The sequence below is a fragment of the Tenebrio molitor genome, chromosome 2 (genome assembly GCF_963966145.1).
Source record: "Tenebrio molitor chromosome 2, icTenMoli1.1, whole genome shotgun sequence".
Lineage (NCBI taxonomy): Eukaryota > Metazoa > Arthropoda > Insecta > Coleoptera > Tenebrionidae > Tenebrio > Tenebrio molitor.
In genome coordinates this window covers 2,061,580-2,081,865 of record NC_091047.1, presented here as the reverse complement: position 1 = coordinate 2,081,865, position 20,286 = coordinate 2,061,580, and the positions used below count along the sequence as shown (strand labels likewise).

At 44.7% G+C, this 20,286-nt stretch overlaps 1 protein-coding gene across 3 annotated transcripts in view; it reads right to left on the bottom strand.

Moving 5' to 3' along the window:
* The window catches only part of Nox (NADPH oxidase), a 73,888-nt gene that overhangs the window by 1,030 nt on the left and 52,572 nt on the right, over positions 1–20,286 (bottom strand). Inside the window, exons 2-14 of one of the 3 annotated variants that reach the window (XR_011156742.1) lie at positions 3,846–3,940; positions 3,683–3,794; positions 3,535–3,632; positions 2,779–2,899; positions 2,580–2,730; positions 2,323–2,533; positions 2,049–2,275; positions 1,563–1,936; positions 1,194–1,515; positions 663–1,143; positions 390–613; positions 204–343; positions 58–150 (exon numbers count right to left, since the gene is read on the bottom strand). Coding sequence is in view for 2 of the 3 variants with exons in the window: in XM_069037771.1 (XP_068893872.1) it covers positions 58–147; positions 204–343; positions 390–613; positions 663–1,143; positions 1,194–1,515; positions 1,563–1,936; positions 2,049–2,275; positions 2,323–2,533; positions 2,580–2,730; positions 2,779–2,899; positions 3,535–3,632; positions 3,683–3,794; positions 3,846–3,940 (2,646 nt within the window). In the remaining variant the exon portion in view is untranslated. The remainder of the gene's footprint in view (positions 1–57; positions 151–203; positions 344–389; positions 614–662; positions 1,144–1,193; positions 1,516–1,562; positions 1,937–2,048; positions 2,276–2,322; positions 2,534–2,579; positions 2,731–2,778; positions 2,900–3,534; positions 3,633–3,682; positions 3,795–3,845; positions 3,941–20,286) is intronic. The other 2 variants (XM_069037771.1, XM_069037772.1) reach the window with 2 other exon arrangements.

Sequence of the window (20,286 nt, the reverse complement as noted above, 5' to 3'; positions counted from 1 at the left end):
AATTGTTAGAGTTAGTCACAAGCTCTACACCCAGCAAGCCACCACATCCAAGTTCACCTCAGTGCCCGCACCCACAGGTAGGTCAAGTAAAATGCGCTGCCTAAGTTCCTCGTCGCTATCGTTAGGTGTCGCTTTCTCAAAAATGGGCTACTAACCAAAATGCACCGATAAATCACCAAAACCCACCCCGCCACTCTAATTACCTCGAGCGGCTTCCCCACAGGGTAGTTCATCGGCTTGAGTGGAACCGCCCCCGGGGAGAAGTCCGTGCGGAAACCTGCCCTACCCTCCTCGGCCTGTCTCTCCGGCGTCGACACGAAACTCAGAGCGCTGACTTGACGTCCTTCAACAAACGTTACACCAGAGTCGACCGAGTCGTCCCTACTTACCGACGGAGCCCAGCGAGCTGCTCGAGTCCCTCTGTTCGCAGTTCTCCAGACTGGGGGTCTTGAAAGCTATGATGGTGGGCTTGTTGCGCATGTAGCGGAAGCTCTGGGCCAGCGACTTGTTCTGGGGGCTGAGATAGGCCAGGCCGAGGGACTGCAACCGGGCCCGGCGGATCTGACACTCGTCGAAGCTCTTCTCCGACTCGGAGCGCATGTACTCGCGCAACCTGAAACTTCCGGTCAACAGGTCGCTCCTCCGGTGCCACCGAAACTTACACCAGGAGGCGCTCGCGCTTCTTGGCTTTCGTCTGGATGTCCGGCATCGACAGCGACTTCTCCAGGGGCGCCTTGTCCGTGAACAGGAGCCGGTGGAGCTTCTTGTCCGGGGTGAGCTTCCTGGGCCGGCTCGAGTACGCCGTCAGGTCGGTGTTGCTGCAGGAGGCTCTGTTGAAGTCGCTCTCCGTGGGTCTCTTGCTGTTGTCGTCTTGGAACGTCTCGTTGGAGAAGCCGACCAGTTGGACTACAGGTTTTTTGTTCGCGTCGCGATTCGACAGCGTCCTGGTGATCGTCGCTTGGATCTTCTTCAAGGGGTTCTGGTTGTTGTTGTCGATGCTACCGTTCGACAGTCGCTTCTTGGAGCTTTGACCCGCCAGAGGTGCGATATCTCCGTTGTGAAGCTTCTCTTGCTCTCGCTCGAAATACTCGTAGAGACGGTTCGTCCACTGTCCCACTCCTCTGATGTGGAGCCACATGTAATCTGCAACCCCGATCTGCGATCAGTTCGATTCGGCTTTCAACTCGTCTCACCTTCTTGTTCCGGAGCGCTGCTGATGGTGAACGGGTGCCACTCGTACTTCGCTATGGCCGGGATGTTGACGAAGACGTAATCTCCCGGGTGGAAGTCGAACTGCAGGGGTCGCTTGATCACCAGGTGCGTCACTCTGGAGGGAAGCAGCAGGCCGGAGCTGATGTAGGTCTTGCCTCTCTCGCTCTTCATCCAGACGAGCCGCATGATGCGCTCGATCCCGTACAGGCATCCAGGAAGGATGAACCACTTCCAGAAGTTGGGACCGTGCAGGATGAGCAGTATCCAGAAGGGGACGTACATCAGGTGGGTCCAGTAGAACACCTAACCCACCCGCTATTGCGATCATTGGTGTCGAGCAGCGAACTTACCTCGAAGCATCCGCCCCTCCTCACGAACGCCTGCGAGCACACGATCATCACCAGCAGGATGAAGAACAAGGCGAAACCGGTGGGATTGGCCAGTCCCGGCACCAGCCCGAACATCCGCGGCTTATTGGTGAACAACCACTCGTTGGTGGTGAAGTTGTTGCCGGGGGCGTTGACCACCACCAGACTGAAATTGCAGACGTGCATTATCGTGTGCAGGAAGCTGTAGCCGAAGATGAACATCCCGGTCAGCTTGTGGAAGTAGATGTGCTGGTCGAGGGGCAACATCGAGCTGTACCCCCTGGTGCGGAGGAACGTGATGCACTGGCGCAGCATCAGCACCAGCACGAACATGCAGTTGAAATTGAGACACTGCCCTGGAATTGACACACGAATGACATCTGTCAAATATGACAGTTGTGACACAAGCGCGCCGCCTTGATTTTGACATGATGTGACACAACCGCCGCCGCCATCTCATTTACCTACCGCAAGCCCTCGCAAATATCGTGAACCAGTTGAAGGCTCGGTACTCGATGGCGCGCGAGATGAAGAGGGCGGCGTTCACGATCAAGAACGCCGCCAGGAAGATCAAGTAGACGTAGTTGTTTTTGACGTAGGGTTTGGTCAGCTGGTAGGGCTTCATGGAGACGAGCTTCCGCACGATGGAGTCGGGGGGCGTCTTGGGCTTGGGGGGCACCAGCCACCGGTCGATGCTGCAACAGGACTCTCAAATCCGACCTCGCGCTCCGCACCGTCTCACCTGATCGACAGGTTCTCCAGCAAGCCGCCGTGCTTCTCCAGCTGGTTCTTGAGGGCCTCGTAGGTGATGGCCCCCCTGTTGTTGGAGTCGGCGTCTTCGAACATCGCCACCGTCAAGTCGTCGATCTGCTCCTCGCTGAACTGCATTCCGTTCTCCTCCATGCAGGCCCTCATCACGTGCTGGAGCTCTTTGTGCTGGATCAAACCGTCGCCTGAAAGACACAGCGGTGACCGAGAAGCGACCACAGTCGGACTCACCGTCCAAGTCGTAGACTTTGAACAAGAAACGGATCTTGTCGTCGGGGGACTGTCCGGCGAACTGGTGCATCGAGTCCAGGAACTCCTGCAGAGAGATCGAACCCGAGTTGTCCTTGTCGAAGATTTGGAAGACTCGCTCGGTGAAGAAGGGCTAAAAACTGACACTTTTGAAGTTGTCGCGTCAACACCGACTCCTCACGTTTTTCGAGATCACGATCTTCTTGAAGTCCTCCCTCCTGATCTCCTTCTCGTTGCCCACCGTCTGTCTGAAGAGCTGCTCCAATCGGTCCAGACTCCCTTTGTCGAAGCCCGTCCTAGGCCTAGAATCACACACAGCGTGGCCAACATCTCCGACTAATTTACGACACCGTTACGGCTTCTAACTCACAATATTGCAATAAAGACGGGATTTACGGTCGCGTTACACGCCACATTACGTACAGGGCGTCTCAAAAGCCGCGCATAAATTCACCGGAACGCTAAATGGAGAACTACAGGAAAAATCGCGAGTTATCTAGGCTTCAACAGGATTTATGCAGTCGTCTGGCTGCCCACCGTTCACTCCGGTGCAGGACCGGCTCCGGAGTGCAACGAGAATGCACTTAGGAATGCACTTTGCCTTCAACAAGCCGTTGTGACCCAAGGAAAAAATTATGTCCCTCATTGTTCAAGATTTATTTAAATGACGTCATCAGTTCTGTTGGTGCAATTTTGATAACAACATATTTGTTGTGACAAATTTTGGCATTTTTTGATTAAAAAAAATTCAGATGAAATTTGTTCTGGGTAATTCGGTCGTGATTATTGAACCCCTTGAGTTTAGGCAACCAAAAATGTAGTTGTCAAATTTCCATAGCACGCGACGATGTTGGAAGATTTTGATTTGATTGTCAGGAAATAAATAAATAAATCGGAGAGTTGTATTTTGGTTGAAAAATTAGCCGTTGGCCCTCACCTCGTGTTGGTGATGGCGGCGAGGAACTCCATGACGTTCTCGGCCGTCACCAGCCCCCCATTCTCTCGATCTATGACCCTAAACAACTTATCTACAATCTGGAAAGGTACAAATTGCACTCTCGTCTGTCCGAACCCCGGCGACTTACTCCTTTAGCGTTAAAGATCTGGTGGAACTGCTCCAGGTGGATGGGCTCGTCGCCGCACAGGCAGAAGGCGACGCTCTCGAGCTGTTCGGCGAAATCTATCTGCTTCTCGTCCCTGCAAGAGGGAACGTTTACGATGGTCGGGGGTACGACCGTCGCCACTCACGTGAGTCTCTGCTTGAGGAACTCGATCCAGTGCTCCTGGGGCAGGCATTGGTCGCGGTCCTGGTCGAAGAGCTTGAACAGCTGCTCGAGCAGCTCCTGCAAGACGAATTTTACAAATTGAAACGACGGCTCACGAAGATTAGAAAGCGGTGGGTCGACCCGTGACCCCTGGACGCGTAAAAAGCGTCCCCCCAGCCGACAGGTGTTCGATTTTATTGATAATCCGCTCGATCGGAACACGACTAAAAAATTATCTGAGCGCAAGAAGAAGAGCAAAAAACGGCGAAGTGATTGCAGACATTAATCACGAAGAGGAATTTATGGGTCGGCTCGTGATACTGAAAAGTTTTCATGTTTGGGATCGAGGACGAACCAAGCAGAAAGCTTTACAAGAGATTGACAATTACGAAGAACAGATTACGATATCTTGGGAAAATGTGCATTTAAAAAATTAAAATAAAATCGTTTAGCACAGTTCTTTATATGGCAATGAAATAATTTTTAAAATCCTGTCTATTATTATCATTATGTATTTTTCCGCAGCTTCGAGATGTTATCTTCAAAGCGAAAACACTTCAGCGCTCGAGCAGTGGTTCTCTGGGGTATTTGTATTTTTTTGGTTCGACACGTCAAGCTTATTTTAAGGATTTTAAACGAATTGGAGCTTTCAAGGGGCTCGTCGAACCAAAAAACGTTGTATTCAACTCGTTCGTGTGTAAATTGGGCCTTTTTTGGCACGTGTGGGCTATTTTAAAACGCGAGTGAAACGAGCAAAAAGAATGAATAGAACATAGGAAAATGATAGAAAAAATGATAGAAACAATGATTAAAAAAATGATAGAAAAAATGCATAGAATTTTTTTTTTTTTTTTAATGATAGAAAGAATGCATAGAACATAGGAAAATGACCAAGAAAACTAGGCATAATAATCTGAGTTAGAACATTACACATATTAGACTACTAAATTATTACCTTAACGAGTCGGCAAGCGCCGCAAAAAGAAAAAAGTGTCATGTCTCGTTTAAATGTTACTCGAGCGAAACGAACTGAGGCAACAGGTTGGACAAATAATGGATTAAACAATTAAGAAAGATTAGTATTTTCACGGCGGCAAGGTTCGAAAGAAATTAGTTGACGCCACGCCACACGGGCACCACGGTGCCCACGCCCACTTTTTGAAAGAGAGCAAATAGTACATCCAGATCTTCATTCAATTCCGCAACACCAACTATATACTTCTTAAGCATCAAATAAATAAGATTTAAATATCTATTGTACTATTGTCTTGTTTATTACAATTTTTTTGTATGGGTAGGTTGATTCATTTGAATACTAATTGTTTCTTTTTATTATTGTGTCATTTGTGTTAATCTTTAATTGTCATATTAATGTAATTTCTGTTGAACAATAAATTTGCTATTATTATTAGGTATTATAGTCGTTAATATCCAACCGATCTTTCAAATGAAACAGGTGTTGAAATCCTACGACATCTTGCTAAGCAACACTAAGCCTTTCTGTTTTTTCTTCTTGAAAACGAGCAAAAACTGTCGTTTCAGGAGCGCCCTCGGCGTTACGACCGAAGATTTGACATTCAAGAGTCAATTTGGCAGCCCCCTCGGTGGCACTCCTCCCCGTGGTGGTTCTTGGCGCTTCGCAAAAATCGGTGTCCTTTCCCACGGCGTCTGGCGCCCGTGAACCCCACAGGTCGCACTTTCCGATCGATTATTGTGGTTTCGCACGGGAGAACCGCACCGACACGAGAACAAGAGCGAGCCGCGACGTCCGATTACTCCATTAATCACTCACCGAAATTTATGGATGGACTGAATAATAACACGGCGATAAATTATTTTGACACACGAATTAACCTAAACTCTTAATTCTGAGGCGCGAGCGGTGAAGAGACGGTCTCGGGCGGTGCCGCTTCCTCGGCGGCGGCCGGACGAACAATTAATTCTTCGCGTAATTTCCTCCAGAAAAAGCTGAGAGCTGTTAGATGCCAGATTACGAAAATAAAAGAGCCAGACCACTTCTCCAACAACATAATTACCGATAGGTCTGAAGATTTATGCCCGCCTGTTCCTATATTATGGTAAAATGTTTTAACGGGTCTCGCTCTTCCTATAAACGCTGGTATTATGCTAATTTGATGGCTTCTCCGGGGCTAGACCGCTGTTTCCGGATCATTTCGGTTACGTGGAGACCGCAACGTAACCGCTTCGCCCCAACCGCAACGCAACACTTCTAGATGGACGTCGCAAATGATACATACTAAGAAACCAACAGTTAAAGATTCACGATTAATTTATACTTCCTGCCATAAATGCCATCCAAAGCTAATATTTGAAATTCTTGCTTTATGTCGTCAGATCTGTTAATCAGGATTAAGACGTAATAACTTACGAATGTAAATAATGGGAATTATTAATCGCCACAAAACAACTAGCGAGCGCCGCTTATGGAGACGATCCGCAAATGGAAAAGGTGATTCTGCAGGAAAAATCTACGTTCCTAAATGAAAATGTTATCTGCACTAAGTACCCCCAAGTGTTTTTAAGAATCCATTTTGGCTTGTTATTTGAACAAGTGTCCGTCATTGTCACTAGTGAGGTTAGGTTGGATTAGTGGCACTTTTTACAATTTTTTTGTCATTATGAGCATTTTTTCCAATAAATAATAAAAAAGCATTTTACAACGTGGGATTTGCACTTGTCTGTGTCCCTCGTGGATTGATTGTTGCGCAAATTTGAAGATATTGTTCGACTCGTTTCATAAGTGAGGTTAGGTGTGTCACTTTTGTCAACATTTTTAATTTAACAAACATGTCTTCTATTTATTTATCAACCAACGAACAGCGTCGTTTAGATCGTATTTCCACTACTTTGTGTCATTTTGCTTCAAAATTTTGTGTGCGAAATTTGTGTTTTAGTAAGTGAGGTTAGGTCACATTTCTGTCAATCAGCTTTTACTTTTTACGACTTCTTTTGCTCATTATTTGGTGGTGATATTCTTGTTGTTTTTCTTTCAATTACATTTCACGAATCCCATCCTCGGCCACCAATTGTGGTCCACGCTCGGCGCTCATCAACGAAGTAATCAATGAAATCTCACAGTCGACTAACTTTTATTGACAAAAGCAAATTTATTTCCTATTAGTTTAGTAACAAGCAATTTGTAGTTGTTTCAGGACATCATAATGACGTGCCTGGAAACGATTAATCACACTGGATAATTAGGAGAGTCTGGCTGAAACAAAGCAAACCAGCTCCCAATTAGTGCCTCGTTCCGGCGCACGTCGTTCAATTTGCATGACCCACCGGGTCCGCACTTTCCCATGGTGCGTGATGGTAGTTTCGCGTGCCCGACGACACCACGCACCCCATCATGGGTCCTAATCGTGATTTAATGAGCGTGCGAGCGGCCCACCAAACCCCTGCGGAATGATTGATGGCGCCCCACATAAATCATCGCCGGGTAGTCCCCGAGATGCGTGACCGTTGCGGCCTCTATTGACGTTTATTGTTTACGACGCGTGTACGGCCGTACGTTGTGTCCGACATTTTCATGTTGTTGCAACGTTAAATGGTCACTACACGCCGTAAATTAAGCCGCCGCGGCCACAGTGGGCGGAATATGTACTTTACACGGCGGCCTTTCAACTGTTATTATTGTCTTTCGTTCAGGAAACGAGCCAGGTCGCTTTCATCCACCGCTAAACCAATATTGGTACTGGACGGTTAATTGCTCGGACATTCTTTCATGCCGGCGTTATGTAATCAGGTTTAAAGACTTAATGGCTTGTGTGGTGGGATTCCCGATTAAAAACGCTCCATCGACCGCATCATCGCGTCTCACACGGTGGTACCAACGCATCTTCTGAAAATCTTCAGATCCTCTTTGCTCCCAAGAGATCTCCGGAAGTACCCCACGCAGAATAACACTCATCAATAAAGCTTACAGTACTGCAAGGTTTTTACAAGTACCTCTAGTACATTTGCCGCCTTTCAATTTCTGTATTTCTGACGTAAATTTGACATTTGACATCTCACACTTGTCACGTTGTCTATTATCTTTCACTGTGCAAATTACGACGTTCTGAGTTAGTTAAGATGGCAAGATAATCTTTTTCAAGACCACCTCGTGCACGACGTGAATTATTGCAATTAAATAAACATTTTGTTCCCATCTAAACATAAACACTCTCTTGCTTTGCAACAATAAACACGGTTTATTCCGTGGAATTTATTATTCTGTGTCATTATCGAAATGCAAGATTCAACAATAATGAGTGGAGTTATTCGATGTGGGCCGCGAGAACGAATTCCTCGCGAAATATTCCGACGTTCAAATGCAGAAACGTCTTTGGTGGTTCAAGTTAGAGAAAGAATCAAGAGATACGTCTGGAATGGAAGAAAAATCAACTGGAATGCCTCCAGTTCTCGATGAAGTTGTTGAGGATTTAAAGGCATGGTAAGAGCACAATTCACGAACATCTTTGAAAGACCAAGACAAGTTTATACAAAAGAATTGCAAGAAAGAAGTTTTGAAACTCCTTGTTTTTAGGCAACCAACTAATCACATCAATTAATAGTATAGGTACACCAATTGATAACAACCTTGTACAAGTTGTAGATCTGCCTCGTTGAATCTGAATTAAAGACCTTTCCCTCCAGTACCACTTCTTCTATCAAATCTCTCCGTCCATTTCTTCAATAGGTCTAGGTTCTTCCAATGCCCTCGTTCACTCTTTGCGTGCGTGAACCATCTGGGTTTTCTTTGCCTTGGCGGTTTCTTGGGTACCACCTCCGTCTACGAATTAGCTCGGAACGTGTCACCCGGAGACCCAGTGAACTGCACACGGCGTCGCTACCCAATAAATCAAAACCCAGTGGGGTACTTGGAACTAATTAGGCAGGAGCCGGTGAGGTTGCACTTTCACCGGTACCATTGGCCGCCCTCCCCGAATCGACTTGTCACAGATCGTGACCACCACACTGCCTCTCTAACCCAAACCAGTCACAGTCAACGGAGAGAGGCGAGAGAAGGCTACCGCAGATTTATTTCACCTGTTTTCGTAACCGCACGCCCGCAGCCCATGGCTGCACCCACCCATTTCTAGATCGGACGGGAATTTTCGACCATAAATCAGCCACTGGGGCACAACTCGCTCAATATGAATCACACGATGCATAAATAATGCAAATTCAGGTGCGTGACAGGATCCTTTCTTTCCAAAAATCAACGTACACGCACGGGTTGACGGACGCCGCCACCCTCTACGCCTGTAGCTATCATCACCAGGAGCCGGTTGACTGATGATGATGATAATGACATCATGTGGTGCGAAATTTATTATCGGATCAGTCACCATAAATCATCTCTTTATTGCGTTTTACTTGTAAATTATTCCACCGGTGGTACCGGGAATCGTCTAGGATTTCATCCGCCATCACGAATAAGAGATAGAAATGTTATACGGGGCCATAGAGAGGGCAATAAAGCTGTCGGTGTACTTGCAACGGTTTCCATAAAATCACTTTCGGACGATTGGCTCGTAAATTATCATGGGAGAGTACCGGAGACTTGGTACGATGAACTCATAAGGTTTGGGATCGTTGAAAATAATCACTCGGACGCAAATTCCTCCGACGGCCAAAACCAATTAAAAGGATAATTCTGCCGATGGTCACTTGAATTGAAAATCCAAGTACATACTCCGAAGATTGTGGTGCTCGGCAGCTCGTGTACAACACATCCCTTCTAGTGAGATTCCGTGGATGAGACACTTTCGCCGACGTCACTCGATTGTCGCGCCGAATACCACACGTGCCCGTGAAATACTAGTCCGTGTCGGATCGCTCTAGGTCATCAAATTGAATCATTTTCTGGAATTTTTCCCATCCCAACGTCCACTTAACCAAATACCGATTCCGCGGGGCGATAACGCCGCCGAGGCGTCATTTACGCGTGAATAGCTGAATCCGTCCGAGCAGAGGAACTGGAATTAGCATACGATTTGTATTATGGGAGCGTATCAAAGTCGGCTCGTGTAATCCCATCTAACTAATTACGAAATTCCGTCGAATTAGCATACGTCGTCCGGTGGCCGGCACGACTCAATTGTGCCACCGGTGGAATCCCGTCAAATCGACCCCCATGAACGTCACCCGACGTTTACGACGTCACGCTACCCACCTGGTGGACGCGGCGTAATTGCTTTTTTAATTGAACTGCACGCCGACCCCACAAGCCCCCGCCAATGAGACGGTCACGCTCCGATTGTCACTTGTCAAACGGCGATTCGATTGGATCGACCGATTTGACACATGAAGTGCCACCGTAGATCTTCAATTGTTGCTACCGGTGATTTGTTTGGCCCTGTGCGGCATTGGCCGACGCCGGTCACGGGAACATCGACCACCAATCGGAGCGTCTCGTTCGATGACTCGATTAGCCACTTTGACATTTCGTTATCGGTGGAGTAGATCAGCCGCCGTGAATCCCTGATAAGAGCCAATTATAAGCGCCATTACAGACTATTACATCTGGTAGCAATTAATGCGATTCTATCAGATAATAATTAGTTTACGGATAGTTGTTTCCTGTCAATGGCATTAAAGGATTATTTATGGCGCCCAGTCCTTGTATTGTATTAGCTGGACACTCTATCAATATTTTATTGTATTAGTCCGGTCCGGTAACAAGTCTTTGCGATAATTTATAATCCGAATCTATATGTAAATTTGAAAATAAGAAAATGCGACGGATTATTTATACTCGGATCAAATTAACATAACCATTTGGTGCCCGGATGGAGTCTCCCCCACTCCACCTGGCCTCCATCCGAGGGGATGTGACAGAACCCCCCTGTCAGAACCGCTCCGCAGGATCTCGATAGCCCTAAGCCGCCTCTTACCGCTGGATTTATGTGGCGACCGCAACGTTATTAATAAATTTAATTCAGAACCAGCCTTTATTCTTTGATTTATTGCGGAATCCGTGCCAACCAGACTCTTAATAAATTTATGTTTTCAGTTATGAATGGGGAAAGTGGGTGGTAATCGCTCCGAGGATCACTGCGACTTTCGCATTACTACAATTACACGGTTTGAGAGACGTTTTTATGATCGCCAGTTAATAATGTGTAAATATCTTTATGGGGCTCTTTGAAGACGCGAACGTGCGCTGCGATAGGCGGGCCCCGCACATTTCCCGACCAAGCTATTTCCGATTGGGTAGCTGAAACTGTAAATACGACACGAAGACAATAGTTTTTGACACCTACCATCGATTCAACAGGCGATTATTCACACACACAAACGATTCCAAACGTGAAATGTCAAATGTCAAAACGACATCTGTCAACAGTGTCATTCGCACGAAAGCACAGTTTGATACAGTGCGGACACACAAACTAATTCTGCGACAGACCATTTTTCACACTCAAACAACAACATTTCTAATAATGGGACTTGCTGGTCATAATAAATTGCAACAAATTCACTTGTTTGTTTCTTTGTGAACAATAAAGTACCAATCAAGCAATATTTAGTGTTTTTTTTTTTCTTTCTGAACGTCATTCTGACAGTACCAACACCAAAATTCAGGAAAACGGGAAACACCAACGCCCAAATTGAAGATTTCGGCAGAGATGTCAGAAAAATGAAGCCCGCCTTTCAAATTTTGCAAGAATTCTTGTGGCCTCTGTTTTGGGCGAAATAAAATGGTCCCCGAGACGCCTCCCTGCGTGCCGCTCCTGAATGAAGCCATCTTTGGTGGCAATTCATTAGAGCCGACGTGCAACACACCGTTGGCCGTGTTCCCCTTCGATGGTACCGCGGTACCGCGACCTTCCGCCGTAAATAACGCCAACCCCACTCATTAAGGCGTCACTGTGGGAATCGTCCAGATTTATGCGTCTCGATGAGGCACGATTTACGACCGTGTGCAATTTTTGGCAGATCTGCGACCGGTACCAAAAGTGTTCGATGGACGAGTTCCGAGAATGAAAAGGGTCTCATCTCGACGTCGGTTGATTGATGGTGGTCGAACGCTTTGAGGAAAACCAACAAAGTGATTAATCGTGCACCTGTTGATGTTTTTTTCGACGCTGTTACTGTCCGATCGAATCTCAATCAACGCATCTATGGTAATTAATTTCGGGGCCTGGTTTCGCAATGGTACCCAGAGGAAGCTGCGCCGGAGAGGTGATTGCCGGATTGTTGTCGAGGAAGAAAACTTGAAGTACTACTTGATGTAGTTCTCGTTTGCATCTTGCACCACCGTCTCTTCCTCGACAAGTAGTACCACCACGAGTAGAATCTTCTGTCCCTCGAAAGAAAATCGAAGTTCGCAACTTCCCCATTGGGTGGTACTTTTGATGATGGTTGAACGGGTGGTGCTCCAAATGTGCCGCGTCCATAAATCAACAAGTGACAGAAGCCGGAGCAGTACTGAAGAGGGTACTAATTACGGCTCCGAGGTCCGGGTCCTCGGCGATGCGTGTAGGCGCAAGTCATACAGTTTGATGAACAACACGAGATCCTTATCGGCCACCTCGGTTATCACTCATCTTCAATGGCGTAGCTGGGAATTTTAAATTAATTTCGCTTGTTACCGGCCGGATGGATTATTTACAGCGACGGGCATGCGGTAACGGAATTTTTTCTGTGTTAACACTGTGTTTAGAGGTTAACATGGAATGCCTGTCTGACATGCCTAACATGCTATTATAGTACCTCTTGTTCCACCTGGTGCACATGGCGGCGGCTAAGCGAATTTGGTTGTTAATTGATTAAGTTAATTAAGGCGTTTATCGCAGAAGTAAGAGCTTTGTTGTGTCGAATTTTCGATCATTAGTCCCTGTCGGGGCTTCTGAACGAAGGAGCGCGGACATAACCTCCAATTTTTACTTTTATTCTTAACTGAAAATAACCGACTGGTGACTCATCGAAAGCGACCGTCACCTCCACCCCAGACACGAACGGCGACTCCACCTCCACAAAAGACAAATCGAAGGTTTTTCAAAAGACACCGACGCCAATTTGACAGTTGTCACTTTTGACACTTCCACAAAACCAACGCATAGATTTTGGAAATACTGAAATCTGCGTTAATTATAAAATGTTGCGGCATCGAATTCACGAAACTTACACAAAATTAAACACTTTGATTGTACAAAAACAACAAATCATAAAGTTGAATCCGATGGTTATGTCAATAAATTTGGTAATTTTACTTCGGTGTGTGTATTTTTTTGCGTTGTAACTTCCTTGTTATTTATTTATATTCGCATTTAGACGCAATCTTCAGTTACAGTAATGGCGTATCGATAGTTTTGCAAATATACATCGTCGTTTTACTAGTTTTTGCGATTTTTCTTTGTTTCTCCATCTTCAAATATGGCGAAAGTTGCAGGTCTGAAGAGTCGAGGTGCGTCGAATTCAAGTCGAGCTGTCTGGAAGTTGATGATTTAATTGTACAACACGACTGACTTTATTAGTGGATATCTGTCTTATCAGACATCTCACTCATGTTCAGTAAGTCACGTTTCAAAGTGAGGTTATGCCTTATCTGATCCCGATTAGTTCGATTTTCACACGGCAGGCGCGCTCGCCCGATTTTGGAGAATTTCATCATCAAGGACGGGTTTTGCTTCCTTTTTTGGACCATCGAGCGTTATGAAATAGAAAAATGAAAACATGTCAAACGTGACCTTGACAGAACATGATTGCCAACGAGTGTAGCCACGCCGACAGTTTTCTGAAAGGCGAGACGAGGAAAGCAACGGAAACGCTGATAGATGGTTTTCGATAGGATATTTGGGCGATCGATACATCAAATCGATCAAAATTGACAAGTTAACAAGCCGATAATTGACACATTTTATTGAAACACGTCGTAATCGACAATGAAGATGTGAGAGAGATTTTACGACTTCCTGTGCGGTGATTGGCCCGCGATAATTTGTCTGAGGATGATAATCATGGGATGACGAAACGGGGATGAGTCGATTTTGACGAAACGCTCTCTAATAACGGAATTGCTTCATCTCGTGTCGTCGCTAATTAAGCTTGTTCCTAGTTCGCAGGCTCTTGACCTGGATCTGCGTTGACATATTCGAATTAAACACTAATTTCTGCATTATCGAGAGTCACTAATGACAATATAATTCGGACAATAGCCCCGCTGGGAACAATTGCACAGGTAGCGCCGCCACAGCCGATCATAGCGTTATCTGCACATCTTTTTGTCAGCGGCGGAATGATAATTTTACAACATGTGTCCAATGACTCAACATCTCCGATACAGATCTGTATTGTGTGAGTTTTTTTCGCCTTATTACACATCGCCTTATATGAAGATTGTTTTACCAAACCCAAACGCGACGTCTCTATCGCACCAATTTTCCGAGAATCTCAATCCGTCAATCACCCAACCCACTGGCGATAATTACCTCAAATACCACTAGCACTGTTTGCATTTTGTTATGTCAATTGCTATAATTACGCCCGCCAATTACGAAAAAAATCTGATTAATCTCCGAGCAAAAAACAATGCCCCACCCTTGCGATTACCCCGCGGCGCGTTGACTCACGTCGAGATTGTTTCGGATGGACAAGACCACATTTCCATAACCTTCGTGCTCATAAATATTTAAATTGTTGCGATAAATCACGCCGAAATGGGTCAGCCTTTTCGGTGACATTTGCTGACAGTTGGTAGCGGGATCGCGTCCTCCCTGCAGTCGCATCCAATCATGTTCTTCGCTTAACCGACAACAAGACCACCACATAATCGCTTCAAAACACAGATTGTTGGTTTTTCGTGAAAGTTAACGAGGCCCATCCATCAAGATCTGTCACCACCGCGCGGATTACCATCCAATACCTAGGTTTACATAATAAACACGCACTATCAGGTGCCACTACCACACTGACAACGCTTCTTTCAGGCGGGGGTTGATTATGATTTATCGCTCGACCCGGTCAAGCTGCAGTCCCTGAAGTCGAAACTGATATCGCCGAAACGATTGCGTCACCTAATCGGATCAATTTAGGTTAAGTGACATTCACATTGTTCCACATTGTGTCAGCCAACCAGGTAAAACTTGTACTCATCCACTCCAGACAAAACGGCACCAAAACTGTCAACGACGATGGGGTACTCATCTACACGTGGAGAATTATACAGTTTGGTAGTTTTGGGGCGACGGGGTTGGGAGCGCTGTCACTCCGCCGACGACCTGACGGGCGACACAGTCGGTAAAAACGATCTCGGAATCCGAACACGTCAAGTCTTACAGGACTACTTTATTAAACACGATCTACAATTACCATTTACGTTAAGATCTGTTTTATCTGTCATACAATTTGACATGTCAGCGGTTCTCAACAAGTTTTTACACTAGCGTGTAAAACAAGCCGGGTCGATAAGTTAACCGGTTGGTAGAACTGCGACTCTGTCAGTTTCACTAACGGTGACATTTATGTTAAGCAGGCAGTAATCAGGACCATTGTGGCCCCCTCATAATTTCCAATTTGTCCCGATGCGTGGACTCCTCTTTAATCGCGTGACACGGCTGTTTATGGCTACCAGTTAGCCCCGGCGACACAAATAAACCAAACACGTTAATCTGATTTGCACCTCTCCTTTTTTCTCGTTGTCAAGTAGCTCTCGAGGAAAGTGGCCATCTAATGAAGCGAAATTAACATATCGGCGAGTCACGGGACTCGGCTAATGTGCGCATTCGAAATTGATTGATTGGCCGATAGACCCGAAGATCATCACGAATTTTAATGGGATTGTTCATCGGGGGCAGCGCCTCCCCCCGATCACGACCTTGCATCACGGTTAGTAAAAGCGGGGCGTTTCTGACAGCCGGTGCGGTCAGGTTTTAATCTGGTTCTGTGTTTCGTTATCAGATTGGCAGCAAGTGCGTGACTGCCAACCAAAAAAAAAACAAAAGCAGGGACATGCCGCGCTCTAGCGCTTAATTGTGCGCCATTACCGAATTCCTACGGCTAATTGGGCCCCGATCGATGACGCAACTTGTACAATATAAAGAATTCTTAATATTTTGAGATGTACTTAGTCATAGTCGGCATGTAAATTAATTACTCGAGCCTAGTCGGGTGATATATTGCGGCCCGGGGCCAAGCAAGATCGCAGTGTTGGCAGCACTGCGTCAAAACTACTTAGACGGACGGGACTGAGCTCTCAAAGCTCTTCCTTCGCATTGTTCCCCAACCGCATCACCACAATTAACGATTATATTCACTTAACTTGGATACTATTATTATGTAAATTTGATCTGCGGGATTGTCGTTATGCAAATGGTGCGTTGTGAAAAATCGGGTCCACGCATTTTCCAGGGGACCCCAATCCGGCGATCACGAGGGCCACCTAATGGACCAGCCGCCGCGATATGCAAATATTTTGACAAGTGCAGAGCGCTAATGCATCCGACGGTATTGTATGATAATGGGACGGCGTGGGCCGCCCCTCGGGTATTTTCCAATCGGTGGGAAACATCGGATTTCACTTTTTATTAAGATCATTTGAGATGTGACGAAATTCGCACTTGTAATAGACATTGACACACTTTCGAACACATCATAAAATTACTGTTTCAATGAGTGTGTGAGATGTAAATGCGTCGACTCGCACACACCTCTCGAAGGTGAAAATTACCCGCCATTTTTTCGTTATGCGATAATGATAGGTTGAGGAGGAAAGCGCCTTGGCCGGAGCCCCGCAAGGTTCCCTCACGGGACCAAGTCTATAGTTTCGGATTTCCATCCTGATCAGTTTCGACGACGTTTCACAACAACACAGATTTTATTTGGTGCGAACGGGTCGTTCACCTGGATCACTTACAGACGTCGTGTTTACCTATCAAATTCGTAATCACCTGGTAATTCACCATAAATTCCAATTAATTACTCAATCAGACTGTCGAATTGCATTCCGAGAGGCCATTATCAATTGTGGTTTCTAATTAATTAAGTAATCGCACAATTCGTGTCGGCATAATTTTACGATTTGCGTCGACTCTTACAAAAGGTCTTAATCGCCATAATATGGCAGACGATAAAACGACACGCATCGCCTAATAAAATTCACGGTTAATATGTGACAATTAAATTAATTAAGCTAATGTACGACGAGATTAAGCAATAAAGCTATTATGGCCGCGACTGCGTCTACTAAAAACAAGGTAATCACGGAACCTGTATTCCCATGAAGCAAATGAAACGTCTAATATTACCTACGCGCTGATATTTCGTCGACAGTGTCTTCATATGGGAGTTTACTCCAGAGGATCGTCCACATCCACGATTATCATAGATTTATGGCGATTTTTTTCAAAACAACGGTCTCTCCGACAAACAAAGACATGTCTCGATCAATAGACAGCGTGTTGCCATTTGTAAGCACTTTCTACCTTCGTACTTGATGCTTCGGCTAACGACGCACTTACCATATCTGCTGGGGCGTTATCTATTAGCTGAAAAGTTTATCGTGACCGTTCTTGGACGTTATCTGGAGAGCTTTGACCCGACCCGGATGCGATCGCATCGCAGCTCTTGTTTGCTTTGTAAATTGATCAATAAAAGTTTCTCCGTCAATACTGTCAAGACAATTCGGCTATTAATGGACCACCAACAGCAGCGGACGTGAAGGAAATAATCAGAGACAAGCTTTGAGAAAGAATGTAGCGTATAAGAGAAGAAAGATGGAATTAGAAAAGAGGAAAAAGAGCTGAAGGAGGTGTTGGAAAGAGGAAATGTAGGAGTGAAGGATGTGGAACGCCTAGGGGACCACCTTAGAGAATGTAAGGAAGACAAGGTGAGAGTGGTTGTAGAAGAAGATAAAGAAATAAGAGGTTTGGAACAGAGGAGTGAGTGAGTGAAAGAGGAAATAAGGAAGAACGGCAATGAGAAAGATAGAGTTGGAACGTGAAAAGAAAGAGGAAAAAAAAAGGAGGAGGAAATGTAAGAATGAATGAACAAGATGAGAGTAGTTGTAAGATATGAGAAGAAAGAAAAGTTAAAGAAATGAGGGTGTGTGAAGGAAAGAGTCGATGAAATAGAAGGGGGGAAAAGAAAAAACAATGAGAAGGCCGGAAGAAAAAAAGAAAGAGTTAATAATAAGCGATAGATGTGGAATATCCAAAAGACCACCCCGAGAGAATGTAAGGAAGAACAAGGTGACAGTGGTTGATGAGAATGAAGAGAATAGGGAAATGAGTTGTTGAAGGAAAGATTCAATGGAATAAAAGGTGAGTGCGAGAAAGGAAAACGAAGGGAGGAAATTGAGAGGGTGAGAAAACAAGAAACAGCTGAAACGGAAAGAGGAAGGAATTAAAATGAGGAAATGTGGAACAGGAAAACACCACTCTAAGAGAATGTAAGGGAAAACAATAATAAGAAATGAGTTTTTGAAGAAATGAGAGAATGGAATGAAAGGTGAGTGAGAGAAAGGCCAAAAAATAGATGAAATAATAAGGTAGGCAAGATAAAAGAAATGAAGGAAGAGCTGAAAGAGGAAGGGAAAGAAATTAGAATGAGTTAATGAATGATAGACGTGGAATATCCAGAAAACCACGCTAAAAGAAAGACAAATCAATGTGACAGTGGTTGAAGAGAATCAAGAAAATAAAGGTGAATGAGAGAAGGGAGAAAAGTAAGAGCAAGAGTAAGTAAGAAAAAAGAAGAAAGATCTGAATCAGGAAGGAGGAGTTAGGAAGAGGAAATGTAGGAATGAAGGATGTAGAACGTCTAAGGGACCAACTTAGAAAGGTGAGTGAGGAGTGAGTGAGTGAAAGAGGAAATAAGAGAGAAAGGTAATGAGAATACGTGAAAAGAAAAAGGATCTAAAATGAAAAGAAGAAAAAAAAAGAGGGAGGAGGAAATGTAAGAATGAGAGTGGTTGTAAGAAATGAGGAGAAGGAAGAAGTTAAAGAAATGAGAATGTGTGAAAAGGAAAGAGTCGATGAAATAGAAGGTGCGTGAAAAAAGGGGGGAAAAGGAAAAACAATGAGAAGGCCGGAGGAAAAGAAAAAGGAAAGAGTTAATAATGAACGATAGATGCGGAATGTCCAAAAGACCACCCTGAGAGAAAGTGAGGGAGAACAAGGTGACAGTGGTTGAGGAGAGTGAAGAAAATAAGAAACGGAAAGAAGAAGGAATTAAAATGAGGAAATGTGGAACAGGAAAACACCGCTCTAAGAGAATATAAGCGAAAACAATAATAAGAAATGAGAGAATGGAGTGAAAGGTGTGTGAGAAGAAAGACCAGAGAATAGATGAAATAATAAGGTAGGCAAGATAAAAGAAATGAAGGAAGAGCTGAAAGAGGAAGGGAAAGAAATTAGAATGAGGAAATGAATGATAAACGTAGAATATCCAAAAAACCACGCTAAAAGAAAGACAAATCAAAGTGACAGTGGTTGAAGAGAATGAAGAAAATAAAGAAATGAGTGTTCGAAGCTAAGAGTGAATGGAATAGAAGGTGAGTGAGAGAAGGGAGAAAAGTAAGAGCAAGAGTAAGTAAGAAAAAAGAAGAAAGATCTGAATCAGGAAGGAGGAGTTAGGAAGAGGAAATGTAGGAATGAAGGATGTAGAACGTCTAAGGGACCAACTTAGAAAGGTGAGTGAGGAGTGAGTGAGTGAAAGAGGAAATAAGAGAGAAAGGTAATGAGAATACGTGAAAAGAAAAAGGATCTAAAATGAAAAGAAGAAAAAAAAGAGGGAGGAGGAAATGTAAGAATGAGAGTGGATGTAAGATATGAGGAGAAGGAAGAAGTTAAAGAAAAGGAAGGAGTCGCTGAAATAGAAGGTGCGTGAAAGAAGGGAGAAAAGGAAAAACAATGAGAAGGCTGAAGTAAAAGAAAAAAGAAAGAGCTAATAGTGAACGATAGATGCGGAATGTCCAAAAGACCACCCTGAGAGAAAGTAAGGGAGAACAAGGTGACAGTGGTTGAGGAAAGTGAAGAAAATAGATAGATAGATAGATAGATAATAAGAAACGGAAAGAAGAAAAATTAAAATGAGGAAATGTAGAACATGGAGAACACCACCCTGAGAGAATGTAAGGGAGAACAATAATAAGAAATGAGTTTTTGAAGAAATGAGAGAATGGAATAAAAGGTGAGTGAGAGAAAGGCCAAAGAATAGAGGAAGTAATAAGGGAGGCGGGATAAAAGAAAAGAAGGAAGAGCTGAAAGAGGAAGAAAAAGAAATTAAGACGTGGAATATCCAGAAAACCACACTAAAAAAAATCAAAGTGCCGTTGGTTGAAGAGAATAAAGAAAATAAAGAAATGACTGTTCGAAGCTAAGAATGAATGGAATCGAAGGTGAGCGAGAGAAGGGAGAAAAGTAAGAAAAATGAAGAAAGAGCTGAAACGGGAATAGATAGTATGAAGAGAATGT